The sequence below is a fragment of the Ipomoea nil genome, unplaced genomic scaffold, assembly GCF_001879475.1.
Source record: "Ipomoea nil cultivar Tokyo-kokei standard unplaced genomic scaffold, Asagao_1.1 scaffold0322, whole genome shotgun sequence".
NCBI lineage: Eukaryota > Viridiplantae > Streptophyta > Magnoliopsida > Solanales > Convolvulaceae > Ipomoea > Ipomoea nil.
In genome coordinates, this window is record NW_017616750.1 from 268,772 (window position 1) to 282,830 (window position 14,059).

Genomic DNA, 14,059 nt, shown 5'->3' on the forward strand with positions numbered 1-14,059 from the left:
AGAATGAAAATTGTTAACCTAAATTGAAGTAGACTCATAGAACCAAAAGTGGAAAAACCTCTTACTAAGTCACTTGATATTTTAATTTGTGTTAATTATCGAATACCGTTGACTATAGCTAAATTACCAATTTGGTCCCAAAGTAACGATTGACTAACAATCAAACATACGGAGGACCAAATTGATTAAAATTTTTAAAGTTAAGGGGCTTAATTAGTCAAAAAAAATAGTCAAGAACCAAATTGATAATTTTGCTATAAGTAAGAGACCATATTGGTAATTAACTCTTTTAATTTATTTTTTCACATAGGCAATTAGTGGAATTTGTGCACTCTCCTCAAATTTCCTTGTGAGTTCTGGTAGAGCTGGTTCCCGCCTTTACTGTTCCGCAAGCTGACTGAGAGATGGTACGGCGTGGTGGGAAGAAGGAAGAGAACGCTCCGCTACCGGAAAACCCGGAGGTGGAGGAGCGGAAGAGGCTGAAGAAACTTGCATTCTCGAAGAGGATGCTTTCAGAGACACCTGTGAAGGCGGCGACGGCGGCTGGGAATGCTCTGCAACCATCCAAGACAGTGATCAAACATCACGGCAAAGACCTAATTCGCAAGTCTCAGCGCAGCAAGAGCCGTTTCCTCTTCTCGTTCCCTGGGCTTCTTGCCCCCGTTTCCGGTGGCAAAATCGGCGAGCTCAAAGATCTTGGTAGCAAAAACCCTATTCTGTACCTCGATTTCCCTCAGGTAAGTCACGTACATGTATTTCGAAAATATCATACTTGCCAGAGTGCAAATTAAGCAATTAAAATTACTCAGTTAGCTAATATTTGCATTTTCTTCGTTGAATCTCAAATATAATTATGAGGCTTTTTTTTTTTTTTTTTTTTTTTTTTTTTTTGTATTCACTTTAATTAATGGTTTATTTATTTACATTTGGTTATTAGCGCATTTGTGTTTGCAAGTTAAGAAAAGGAATAGTACCGAAATTTCTTACTGAATTCAGTTTCATTGGTGTGTGGGATACTAGTAGGTGAAAGTAGAGTACTTCAAAGCGGATACTAACAAACAAAATTCAAATTGTTTGTTTAAATTATTTTAGAAGGGAAAGGGCTTAAGGTCTTTTATCTTGTGGTCAGCATTTTAGTTACAGTCAGATCTTTTCATAGAACAATGTAATTAAAGACTTTGGGTTTTTTAGTTATCAAGCTTGTTACAATCTAGAATATGATTTTGGTTGATAGAAACTTAAGCATATTAAATCTTAAATTTTCCATTTTGTTTGAAGATGAAATGATTTATGCTATAACATTCAATAGGAAGGTTATAAATTAGAAGAGGTTTTCGTAGAATTTAATTCATAAAATACTCCCTTGAAGGAAAAATTCTTGTGCATGATAAAGTAACAAAATAAGGTTGGACCTAGTGTAAAGACTTGGGGAAGAAAGGTGCATGTAATGTTAACCATGTATACTAAGTCATTTTTCTGATGAAGATGATCTCTACTTGCAGTTAAATAATGTGTTACTTACTGTCAGGTTGACTAGTCAGAAAGTTTGTGCTTTGTGGCTGAAAGTTTTTGATTCACCCATGTGGTTTTAAGTTAAATGCGTTGCAGATAACATTGAAAATGAAAATAAAGAAAGAAGGGAATGTGCAGGCTGAAATTTCCCTTTTCTTTGTTGCATTTCTAGCTCCAATTTGTTTAATGGGGAGACAAGTTCATAGTTGTGGTGGTTAATTTTTCATGTGCAGGGCCAAATGAAGTTATTTGGGACAATTGTTTATCCAAAAAACAGGTATTTGAGTCTGCAGTTCTCCAGAGGTGGGAAGAATGTAGTGTGTGATGATTACTTTGACAACATGGTAGGATGTTTCACTCTTTCTGGAAGTCTCTGTAATTCCCTGCCCCACTTTACATATTTATTAGAATTATAGGAAATTGATGTTTGCATTTTTTCCTATTTCCATCTTGAAGTTTACCAAATAGTTGTAGGCATGCATATTTTCCTGCTTGTATGGCCATGAACTTAGAGGATTTTCACAATTATCGTGCTTTTTTTTTTTTTTTTGCACATATCTATCTCATGTTTGAGAAAATGAAAAGAAATTGCCTGCAGCTAATGGCTATTTCTTTGATGCAATTCAACTGATGAAAGGATTTGTTTTAATACTAATTAGTTTTTCCTTCTATTCTATTCCTATCATTTTGTTGACTTATCTGTTATCTTCTTTGTTTTTTAGATTGTGTTTTCTGATGCATGGTGGATAGGGAGGAAAGATGAGAATCCAAATGAAGTGCGTCTTGAGTTCCCAAAGGAGTTGAATGTGGTTAGTCCCCTGTTAAGTTTCTTTAATTCCATTTTGTTTTGCATGACAAATTTTTTTTTTGGGTTTACTATGCCTGCTGTTGCCTTGTACTATAGAAATTCTTGATGGTATTTGTTCACTCCAGCACCAGAATGCGGAGTATGATTTCAAGGGTGGTGCTGGTGCAGCATGTAATGGAAAAGAGGGGATTAACAGAACAGGGATAAATTTTGCAGAACAAGAATCTCCTAAACATGAACAAGAAGATGATTCTACAGAAGATCAAAGTAATGTCAGAGAATTCTTTGATATAACTCCAATTCGGCATTCAGCGAGGACAGCTAAAAAAACATTCAAGTATTTTCTTAACTTATTTCCTCGTTTACTATTTCTAGTATTGATCTGTATAATGATGTTGCTTGTAACTTTTAATGCCAGCAATCCATTGTGGCTTTTTTCAAATGATATGAAAGTGAACAGAATTATAGGGCAACAGGGCATGACTGCAATGTAACTGTAATTTGTCTATTTATATTAATTAATACAGTGCATGGATTTTATAGAATGCATGAAGACCACATAAATCAATATAAGTAAATAATATGTTAAAAATGATAGCTGCTTTAGCCATATTCATTTACTGGTAAGGAAAGATAAGAAAGAACATGCCAGATTGCCAGTTCTGATTTCAGAAAAAAAAAAAATCTTACATGTTCATGAAAGACTGACATATTGCTGTCATTACTCTTGATATTATAGTTAAGGACCCAAAATTAGAAGGCCCAAAGAAAAGTAAAGTTGACAAACAGCTGCTGTAAGCAACTCTCAACATCGATTCTTTAGTTGAGATTTTAAAATTAAATGTGGAATATGTTTCCTGATTACCGAAATTGCTACTGATTAAACAGAACCTTTCTTGTATAAGAACATATGTGGCCAGTCCTGTGAAATTAAAGCAGATGAAAAATTATCTATCAACAGTTTAGATGTACTTGTTTATGAGAGGATTCCTCATGTTCTTCTATTGATTAAAACCCTCACTGTTCATTACTGTTGCTGCTTGACTTGAGAATGTCTCAGTTTTGCAGATGCTTCTTCTGGCGATGATTTTGTTGTCAGTGATGCTGAAACTTCAGATGAAGAGGAACAGAAAGTTGGTGTTAATCATTCAAACAGGAACTTTACTTCTAAGAATATCCTTTTCGTACTTATTAGTTTATTAAATAGTTTATTTGTGCTTTACCTTGCTCCTTTATTAAACCCTTCCATTTTCCTTTTGTACCTAGCTCCTTTATCATTGAGTTATTAAACAGTTGCTTACTGTCCCTTTAACTAGTAAATCCCCTCGTCAGCTCCCACTCCCTAAAAGGCCTAAATGAAGAAAGAAGAAAAAGGAAATGAAAAAAAGAAACACAAAGGAAAGCAAAAGCAATATGCACAAACTTTCTACTCACCTGCATACCTGATATGTGACTGGTTTTTTACATAATAAGAAAAATGTCATCTGCCACTGCTGAATGTTTGTTCCCTTAAATATCCTCACAGAAAGAAAAATCGCCTGCTGCAGTCTTTGATGTTGACAAGGATGTAGTTATTCTAGATCCATGTGCTGAGAAAAGTACACCTGGTGCCAAAGTAGCCTCTACATCCAAGGAGCTTCCTCACAGTAATCACAGTTCTCTTGTTCAAGCAACTATATCTACTATGTTTAAGAAAGTGGAGGAGAAGGTATTGATTCTCAGCTTCAACCATAGATGCAGGGTTTTTACTCTGTAGTAAAGAATGATTAGCCAGTTTTTAATCTCCAACTATATGCCGTGGTTGCTAAACTAAAACTGCATAAATGCCTGTGATTGATATATTAGATAACAACTCTTGCATGTTAGAACTTTTCTGAAGTTTATATTTTCACTATGGAGTATATAACTTCCCATCAATTACAATCATTAAATTGTCTATATTTATCCACATTTTCCATCTCCAAGCACATACTATGGTTGCTAAACTACTACTCACAGAAGACAAACAAAAGCCATTTTGCTTAAATAAAACTGGATAGATGTCCCAGATTGATATCCTAGACATGAACTTTTAAATGCTAATACTTTAACTGAAGTTGTCATGTAGTATATGCTCTGCTATCGAATACTATCCTATATATGTATGTATTTATGTATGTATGTATAGCACCTATATACTCTGATATTGTAGTTATTCACTTATTCATCCCCTTTGCAAAGCACAAGCACCATAACTGATTTGATTGGGCACCCAGATCTCAAGGAAATCTACTAAGTGGACATATGGATAGGACTATTTCTGATTAAGCATGTGCAATACAGCAACCATGAAACTGCTTTCTAGCCTAACTCATGCAAAGTTTTAACTTATAAGCACTGCCTGATATTGATGATAGGTTGCAACTCCTACAAGTCATTGGCACAAGTCAACACAGGCTGTTCATAGTATCTTATGGTAGAATCTCTAAGGCTTTAATTTCTAGAGTCATTTAATTAGCCCCTCACTTCACCATGATTGGATTGAAGTATAGAACATGCCACAGACATGTATTCTTGCAGTGATGCCATTATGATAAGTTGTTCCCACTTTTAAAGAATTCAGTTCTCCATTTATTTTACATCTTAAGTAAAGATTAACTTCAACTTATCAATATAAATGTCTCCAGAAATCTATGATAACTCAGTGCTGTTTATCTTTTTATGTTTAATCATTGCATTATTGTATTATGTTAGACTATAGGTATCGATCCATCTATTTGCTCTATGATGTTGTTGCAGACTTGCAGGAGCTTATCCTTCCATCTTCTTTTGTTTGCAGAAGGAGCTTACAGATCTAAAACAGAAGATTGTTCATAAGAAAGTGAGATATTTTCTAGTCTTTACTGTTTGACTAAATATTTTTTACTTTGACACCAATCTTTCTGGTCAGAGAAATGTTTCAGCTGTGTGGATTTCTTATTTGATCTTTTCCTAGGAGCGTTTAAGTTCCTGATGCATAAGAGGTTGATGTTTTGCAGGTTGCATCATCCAAGAAGAAGGGGAAAGTTGGTGAAGAAACTAAAGCTGGTAGGCCATATTTTTGCTCACATGCTCACTCGTTTTAGTAGTTATAGCATTTTTTGCATTATGGGAATTTATGCGATTGCATCTGAAAATTGTTGGTTCTATAACAATTTTTATTTCTCTGGTCTCTAATTTGTGGATAGCAGTGTATAAGTGGGCTCAGAAGGCCAGATAGTTATGGTCAACCCCTTTTTGAAATGTTTGTGAAAACATGGAAAAAGATAAAGAAAAAGTGACATTACTTTTGCAGTGTCAATTAAGTATGATGACTTGCCCAATATGGGATTGGTAAGTTGATTATGGAATTGGAAATGTATTTTTCAGAATGAAAATTGTAGCGGTTCTTTTTTTGTGCGAGAAAAGGTAGTATATATTTTACCCTGTGAGGCCATTGTTGTTATGGTTGTTGTTTTTGTTACGAAAGTGAAGAGAGAGAGAGTTTCTAATGTGTTGTCGTATATTGTCTCAAACTGTTATATAGAAAAGAATAGGTGCTAGAAGACTACGAATAGGAAACAAGTTTCCATATGTTCTACCTATCTAAAACCCTAAACTGCCTAATATATAGAGATTCTATATAACAAATATATATTCCATAACACTCCCCCTCAAGTTGGAGCATATATTTTAATAATGCCCAACTTGTTACACAAATGAGTGATAACCCAAAATAACTAAATAACAAATAACTCAAGTCCATTTAGGACACTCCTTTGAAACGAAAGCTTTGAACGCCACCTATCAACGGGTGAACACAAAGTGACCGAACAAGCTTGGGATTGGATGCTCCCCCTGAAATGAAAGCATCGAACGCCACGAATCCCACGAACAACTGGTGAACACAAAGTGGACCGAACAAAAGCTTGAGATTGGATACTCATACTCCCTCTCCAACGAAAGCTTTGAACACCACCAATACCACAACTCCGGGTGAACTTAAAGTGGACTGAACATGCTTGAACACACAAGGTGTAGAACGTATGTAGTGACGTGTCTATCTATTAAACTGAATGAATAAACCTGCTGTACAGAGAAGCCTATATATACAATCTAATAGTAAGACTCAAGCCACTCATTTGAATTTCAAAATGAGTAGCTGAGAGCAATCCACTAACAATCTTCTAACACTCCCCCTCAAGTTGGAGCATAGATATCAAACATGCCCGACTTGTTACATATATATAGAATCCGACTCCTACTAAGCCCTTTTGTGAATATTGGTCACCACTCCTGACGTGCGTAACAGATATTAGCCCTTGTTCCACTTTCTCCCGTATAAAACGACAGTCAACCTCGATATGCTTCGTCCGCTATTGAAAAATTGGATTATTTGCGATGTGTATGGCAGCAGAATTATCACACCACAAATCTACCGGTAACTTCACTTCGACGCCCACTTCTTTTAGAATATTATGCACCCGGGTAATCGTGAGGTAATTCAACTTTCCTACTAACCTCCTGTACCTCTCCGGATCTTCAAACGTCTCTCCCTCACCTGCCAACAACTTCACACCTTGTTCGATGGGCGTGTCACACGGCTTCGATCCTAGTAACCCCGTGTCATCGAGCAGGTCTAATACATATTTCCTTTGTGAGAGAAATATGCCCTTCTTAGAGCGTGCAACTTCAATTCCCAGAAAGTACTTCAGCACTCCCAGGTCTCTAGTACGAAACTCAGTTCCGAGGCAGGATTTGAGAGCCTCGATTCCACCTGCATCACTGCCTGTAATTACAATATCATCTACATACACTATCAACAAAACACACCCATAGTTAGTATGTTTGTAAAAGACAGTGTGATCATATGCACTCCTCTTCATTCCTGTTGAAACACTAGGCCCGTTAGAGTGGGCCATTAGGTTATAGCTTTTCCTGTATAAATTATTGTAATCTGTACAACACTATTATGAGAAATAGATGAAACCTTTCACTCTTTCACATGTTATCAGAGCCTAAACCCTAAAATTCTATCCCTTTTCCGGCGCCACCACTGCCCATCGAAGATCCACTTCACTATTCCGACGGCTGACTTGTGGCTTTTCACCCAAACCGAGCCTACAGGCCTCATTGGAACAGTGTCGAGAGCCTAGGGCTGAAGTCCGGTCGTCGATCGCTGCTGCATGTGCCGCCACGCGCCACCGACGTCGCTGGACAGCCGCCTCGTTTTCCGGCCAGATCTCCCTCCTCCGATCGAGACACCGTCACCACCGTTGGACTCGTCTCGACGAGACCCTTCAAACAGTGTTGTTCGTTTCCCCTGCCGCCGATCACCGCCTCAGATTAGTGTGCTGGATTTTTGTTGGTAATCTCTATGGCTTCATCTTTCATCTCTTATCCCACCATTACTATGGACAAGTTGGTTGGGAGTGAAAATTACACTTCGTGGGTTGCATCTTTGAAACTTTGGTTCAAAGGCCAAGGTATGTCTCTAACCAAAAAGGTTGAAGACATTGAAGAATCGAAGAAATTAGATTGGGAAAAGTCAGATGCGTTATTATGCAACATGTTGTGGCAATCCATTGACCCTAAACTCTATCTCATCTAAAGTCTTATGAGATTTGTTATGATGTTTGGAATAAAGCTAAGTCACTGTATACTAATGATATCCAAAGGCTGTATTCCCTAATAGCTAATATGCTTAATTTCCGTGGGACTGCTAATATGAGTACACAGGATTTTTTGGGCCGGATTGAAGCTTTACAACAGGAGTATAATAATTTAATGCCATATCAGGAGACAGCAGAAAATCATGCGAAGCAGTGTGATAAGTTCTTCATGGTGTTGACCTTGGTTGCCCTTCGGCCTGACCAGGTTCACGTTCGTGATCATATTCTATTTAGTCCTAATGTGCCTACCTTCACTGAAACCGCTGCTAAACTGCTTCGTGTTGCCTCAGCTCCCTCAATTGAGCCTATTGGAGAATTATCGGTTCTAGCTACTCGGGCTACGGATAGAGGACCCTCTGGACCATCCAGTGGTGGTGGCGTTCGTTGTGGCAGACGTCCTCGGTGTGAATACTGCCACAAGCATGGTCATACCAAAGATCGTTGGTGTTGGTTGATCAGGTTTCACTCACAATTCTGGGCTGATGCTATCATTACTGCTTGTTACCTGATCAACGATCTTTGGTATGACCATCTTTGTGGCAGTATTCACACCGAGGATGTTTGCCACGACGAACGCCACCACCACTGGATGGTCCAGAGGGTCCTCTATCCGTAGCCGAGTAGCTAGAACCGATGATTCTCCAATAGGCTCAATTGAGGGAGCTGAGGCAACACGAAGCAGTCTGGCAACGGTTTCAGTGAAGGTAGGAACATTAGGACTAGATAGAATCTGATTACGAATGTGAACCTGGTCAAGCCGAAGGGCAGCCAAGGTCAAGACCATGAAGAACTTATCACACTACTTCGCATGATTTTCTGTTGTGTCCTGATATGGCATTAAATTATTATACTCCTGTTGTAAAGCTTCAATCCGGCCCAAAAAATCCTATGTACTCATATTAGCAGTCCCACGGAAATTAAGCACATTAGATATTAGGGAATACACCCTTTGGATATCATTAGTATACAGTGACTTAGCTTTATTCCAAACATCATAATAAGTCTCATAAGACTTGTAGATGAGATAGAGTTGCATAATAACGCATCTGACTTTTCCCAATCTGATTTCTTCGATTCTTCAATGTCCTCAACCTTTTTAGTTAGATGATTCGACATACCTTGGCCTTTGAACTAAAGTTTCATAGATGCGGCCCACGAAGTGTAATTTTCACTCCCAACCAACTTGTCTATAGTAATGGTGGGATAAGAGGTAAAAGATGAAGCCATAGAGATTACCAACAAAAATCCAGCACACTGATCTGAGGCGGCGGTCGGAGAACGGCGATCGGCGACCGGACTTCAGCCCTAGGCTCGCGACATTGTTCCGATGAGGCCTATAGGCTTGGTTTGGGTGAAAAGCCACAAGTCAGGCGTCGGAATAGTGAACAGTGGCGGCAACGGCGGTGGATCTCTGATGGGCAGTGGTGCCGCCGGAAAAGGGATAGAATTCTAGGGTTTATGCTCTGATACCATGTGAAAGGTTTCATCTATTTCTCATAATAGTGCTGTACAGATTACAATAATTTATACAGGAAAAGCTATAACTTAATGGGCCCACTCTAACGGGCCTAGGGTTTCAACAGAAGCAAGTTCTGAACTTGAATGCTTATGAGGTTACATTTTTTGTCTTGTACCTGTTATATTCTCTCCTTCTAATTTCTCATGACCAATTCACTGTTCAACAATATGGCACTAAAATTCAAGTAACTAAGACCTGTTGTAGCCTTATAGGATTTTGACTTTTCATTTTTCCTTTAAAGTTCACTTTTTTATAGTTAATATTTTGTTTCTATTTCTTGCAGGGAGAGGAGGGATCACAACAACAAAAAAGCAGCTTGAGGTCCTGCTATTTTCATCCTTGTTCCTTATTCTTTTGGTTTCTTTTTATAATATGAAGCTGACTTTTGTAGTTTATTTATTTATTCTTAGGTCTGTGTAGGAAAAACATGCCTTAGTGTCTTTTCTTTATTTTTTGCCATAAGGCCTCAAAACCTTCCATGGTTTGCATTAGGTGGAATTGGAGCTAATAGCTTTTGGAGTGCTTGATGTGACAGAATATATAGAGAAGCTAGGTGAATTCTAGAATTGGAAATGAAGATATGCTTTTATTGCTAGTCCAATATATAAACATAGGAACAATACAAAAGCATTAACTTGTAAAAACACTAATCTAAGAAACTAAAACTATGAAGAGGAATCACAACTAAACAATGTAAGCTAAGGAAATAAAGCTATTAGGGCACAACTTAAGGTGGAGCTTATTTGGGCCAAACTGTAAATGGACCTCAAGTAGAGCTCAACCTCTCGAATTAGTAAAGTAGCTATTTTGGGAGAGGATGCCCAAGGCCTTGTGAAGATTTAATTGTGTTTTTCCCATGGTTATCAAGGCGTCACCTAGGCGCCGGCCCTTGTGCGACTTGTTCTTGCCTTGGATCTCAGCAACCCCATTTTAAACCATGAGAACACTATGCAAATATCCAAAAGTTTGTCATCTTTATAGAACTTAAACTTCATTGGAGAGGAACCAACAACTCGTTAAAAATTTATCAGTTCATATTGATTCCTCTAAAGTTAGTATTTTGGTGGCTCTGCAAATCCATCTCTGTCATGGCATTGTGAGGTTGTTGTTACTCCTGATGGTGCATCCCCTGTTTTATGGAGGCTAATTCAATCTGGCATTAACTACGCTAAAGGATTTAGTACAGGAACTTTAACTGGCTTAACTAAATTGGTTTATGGTGTAAATTGACTATAATTTTGTAGAAAGCATCAATTGCTGCAAGTCTATTTCCAATCATGTGGCCAAGTTGCAAATGCAATTTCAGGTCTGACGTCTGAACTCTACCAAATAGATTAGCTGTGGTTGCACATTAAAAGGAGAAAAAAAAAAAAACAGTTGCAAATGTGTTAAATTCACATCAAGCAAATATTAAAGTTTTCTCTTTGAGGGTTGAAAATGTATATTGTAATTTGCATTTACCTGGCATCTAGAGGGCGCTTTATTTTACTGATTGATTAGTTGCACAGATATATATCTTTTTTTTTTCTTTCTTTTTTTTTTTCTTTTCCTTTTACTAACTTTTAGATGCTAATATAAATTTTCACTTTATTTTTGTGTTGTTTTCTCAAGCTGAGTATTGTCTGAGTACTTTGCCTCCTTTCAGCAACATTTGAAACTTAAGTGTTTTAATGGGTTCAGAGGCTGAGAATACCTTACTTTTCTTATCTGTTAAAAATTGATCAAATGGCTGTATAAATTCTTGTCTGAGTAGACATTATTAATGGATAACACTAGTACTTCTATAATTGTTAAGTTCTTGGCAATATGTTGCTTACCTGAATGGCCTCATTTATTGTTCTCATGGTCATAAACTCATAAAGATTGCAACAATGTTAATTCTTGAATGGGAGTTAGCTGTTTTTGAGAATTTGCTTAGGCCCAGTTCGGATGCGCTTATTTGGTCTTATCAACTGCTACAAGCATTTCACCAACTACAAAGAAAGGGCACTAAAATTACAATTATTCTTAATTCTTTCAGTTACAATATAGCTCTATGCTGTCTGAATCTATCCTAAAGTCTTAACAAAGTTCTGGAAATTTATGATAATTGTGGTGCTTTGTAGACCGACATAGATTCTTCTATCAATTTCAATTGCATTATGAGGGAGTAATTCCTTTGCAAGTTGTTCTGTATTTGGTATATCGACTATGAAGCACAAACTTCTATCTGAATGAGAGCCTTTTATAGTCTAGATGAAAGGGGTTGAGCTTCTTTTTGATGTACTCTGCAGGCTGAAGATGAAGAGATAGAAGAGTTCTCCAGTACATCTCAGGTTAACTACTTAATGCGAGTTTTACATTTTGATATTATAATGGCATGTGACATGGGAATGAAATGGATTAAGGAATGGAATGAAGGGAGAATTAAATTAATTTCATCACTTGTAATGCAACGAAGGGCAGCCTTGATGCTAACCTAGAGATCATAATTGGAATTAGCCAAAACTAAGGAAAGGCTACCCTGCGGGTAAAGTGATCTTTGTGCCCTGGACTGCCCTTGTTATTTTTATTCGATTCTATGGGTTGGCATCAATAACAGCAAACTCTAAGGTTGTGAAGTAATCTTTAAATGCCCATATACCTTTGTTTTAAAAGGCCACAAAAAACAACAGATCTTCTGCAACTTTCTAATGTCATTGTCATTCTCTACGTCCACCATAGATCCGAGGTCCTTACTGCTCTCGGTTTTCTCATCATGAAACATAACTATCTTGTATACTTTGTTTGGAGATTGAAGCCTAAATTTCTCTTCATTCTCCTCCCATTTGGGGAAGGAAAGATATTCGGTAGGATAGAGATTATTTCTCCCCCATTTTCTTTCTACCTAAACTGGAGAAACCAAAAAATGTTCTTCCTATTTTCCTTTCCCCAATTCTCACTCATCCAGACACAAGTAAATATTGTGTAGAGCCCTAGTGAACAGTCTTGTGGGTATAAATTTATGCGGAGCAATACTGTTGTATGATAAGTGATGTAAGAATTTCAATTTTATGATATTTACCCATAATCAATGCTGCAGAAGGCTCTAGTCGGGCACCCGGCCGAGTAATCCGAGTATATCATCTCCATTTTTCCCATTCAGGGTTGGGAGTTGTTAGACTGTTATAATCTCCCAAACTAGTCAATTGCATATATTAGATGGTTAGTTGAGTATATGGTTGAAGGAATATATAAGTGGAGTAGCCGAGCAGGCAAAAAAATCTACTCGGCCGAGTTAGGCGCCCAACTTGGCTCCTAGGGCACCTAGTCGACCGGCCGACTAAAAGCTGCCTATGGCTAAAATCGCCTCGGCCTAGGGGCACCTAGCGCCTATTCGGACGCTTAGGTCGATTGTTACAACACTTTCCATAATAATTGTATTCTATTATTATTTTTATATACAGGATATGGACATGGATGGAAGTGATGAAGATTGGACTGTTTGAGATTTTTTCTGCCATTGCTATGATCATATGGTAAACACTGGCTTATATTACTGCGGTTTACAAATTAGCTATTGGCTTCTCAGAGAATAGATAATAGTGCAAATATTGTCTTTCAAAAGCTTTGTAGACATTAGGGGAAAGTTACAGAAATTGTTGTCATGCTTGGAACGAAAGAGTTTCATGAATATTTTGTGATTCAAATCTAACATTGTAGCTATGGGATACTATTTGATAGTCATTTCACTCAAATCTCTTTGTTGGTTCTGTCTGATACTATGATACTATTATTATTGCTTTTGAGCTTTACTATACATTTATTTGGGAATTATTAACTTATAATGCATAATAAGAATATAAATCTGATGGAAGTATCAACTTGAGTAGTTAGTCTCTGTACTATTTTAATTTAAACACCAGATATTGATATTTCAATTGGAAGGAGAAACAAGCAACTGGAAGGAGATAGAGAAGAATAGAGAATTTGGGGAAAAAGAACTAGGGTTTCATTAATTCCAAAAGCATAAAGAAAAATCCCCAAAAACTGTCCAGAAATAATACTTCATAATTTGCTAATACATCAAAATTCATCTTAACAAACTCCGGATTTTGCTCTCCTCAGCCACCTTCTGCCTTATCTTCCTTGCCGTTTGTCTGAATTGACCGTTAGGCCTTGCGTAGCTAAACGACGTCGTTCCTTCCAATTCAAACGACCTTCAACGACCTCTGCTTCCAACGACGCTGTATCAGTAAGTAATTAGTTTATTTTTTCCCCAATAGCAAACGACACCGTTTTGGTCCTTCGACTTCTAACAACTTAGTTTCAACAACTCATTTCAAACCCCCATATACTACATCTTGCATTCAGATTGTCTTCCACCTGCCATGTCCGTTACACAATGTAGCGTACATTCAACTATTCATGTGTATTTGTTTTGTGCACAATTGGGTACACGTGTGTAAACTACCAATACTATATACTATTTATTTGGAATTTTGCTTGCGAATATTCGTTATATGTGCAATTTTGTGTGTATTTATGCATTGAGTTAATAACCAAAATAGTCCTTCGACTATGCCGTAATTA

At 37.3% G+C, this 14,059-nt stretch overlaps 1 protein-coding gene across 5 annotated transcripts; it reads left to right on the plus strand.

The window, feature by feature from the left end:
• Positions 1–309: 309 nt before the first annotated feature.
• LOC109171633 (DNA-binding protein RHL1-like) lies at positions 310–13,220 on the plus strand. 5 transcript variants are annotated; one of them, XM_019320691.1, is made up of 11 exons: positions 310–737; positions 1,746–1,856; positions 2,235–2,321; positions 2,452–2,657; positions 3,381–3,493; positions 3,844–4,028; positions 5,139–5,180; positions 5,338–5,386; positions 9,792–9,829; positions 11,782–11,823; positions 12,934–13,220. In XM_019320691.1, exons 1-11 carry the CDS (start codon positions 405–407, stop codon positions 12,973–12,975), a joined length of 1,248 nt encoding a protein of 415 aa, XP_019176236.1. In that variant the 5' UTR covers positions 310–404; the 3' UTR covers positions 12,976–13,220. The 5 variants fall into 5 exon arrangements, with proteins under 5 accessions (XP_019176236.1, XP_019176237.1, XP_019176235.1 ...); XM_019320692.1 differs by having other exon boundaries at positions 2,446–2,657; positions 3,381–3,453; positions 3,846–4,028; positions 12,934–13,218; XM_019320690.1 differs by having other exon boundaries at positions 2,446–2,657; positions 12,934–13,217.
• Positions 13,221–14,059: the final 839 nt, after the last annotated feature.

Bases quoted from the DNA above. Each gene is read 5' to 3' on its own strand.
- LOC109171633 (XM_019320690.1), top strand. From the start codon at position 405: ATGGTACGGCGTGGTGGGAAGAAGGAAGAGAACGCTCCGCTACCGGAA. The intron at 738-1,745 runs GTAAGTCACGTA...TTTCATGTGCAG, and splicing joins TGTACCTCGATTTCCCTCAG to GGCCAAATGAAGTTATTTGG. The intron at 5,387-9,791 runs GTAGGCCATATT...TATTTCTTGCAG, and splicing joins TGGTGAAGAAACTAAAGCTG to GGAGAGGAGGGATCACAACA.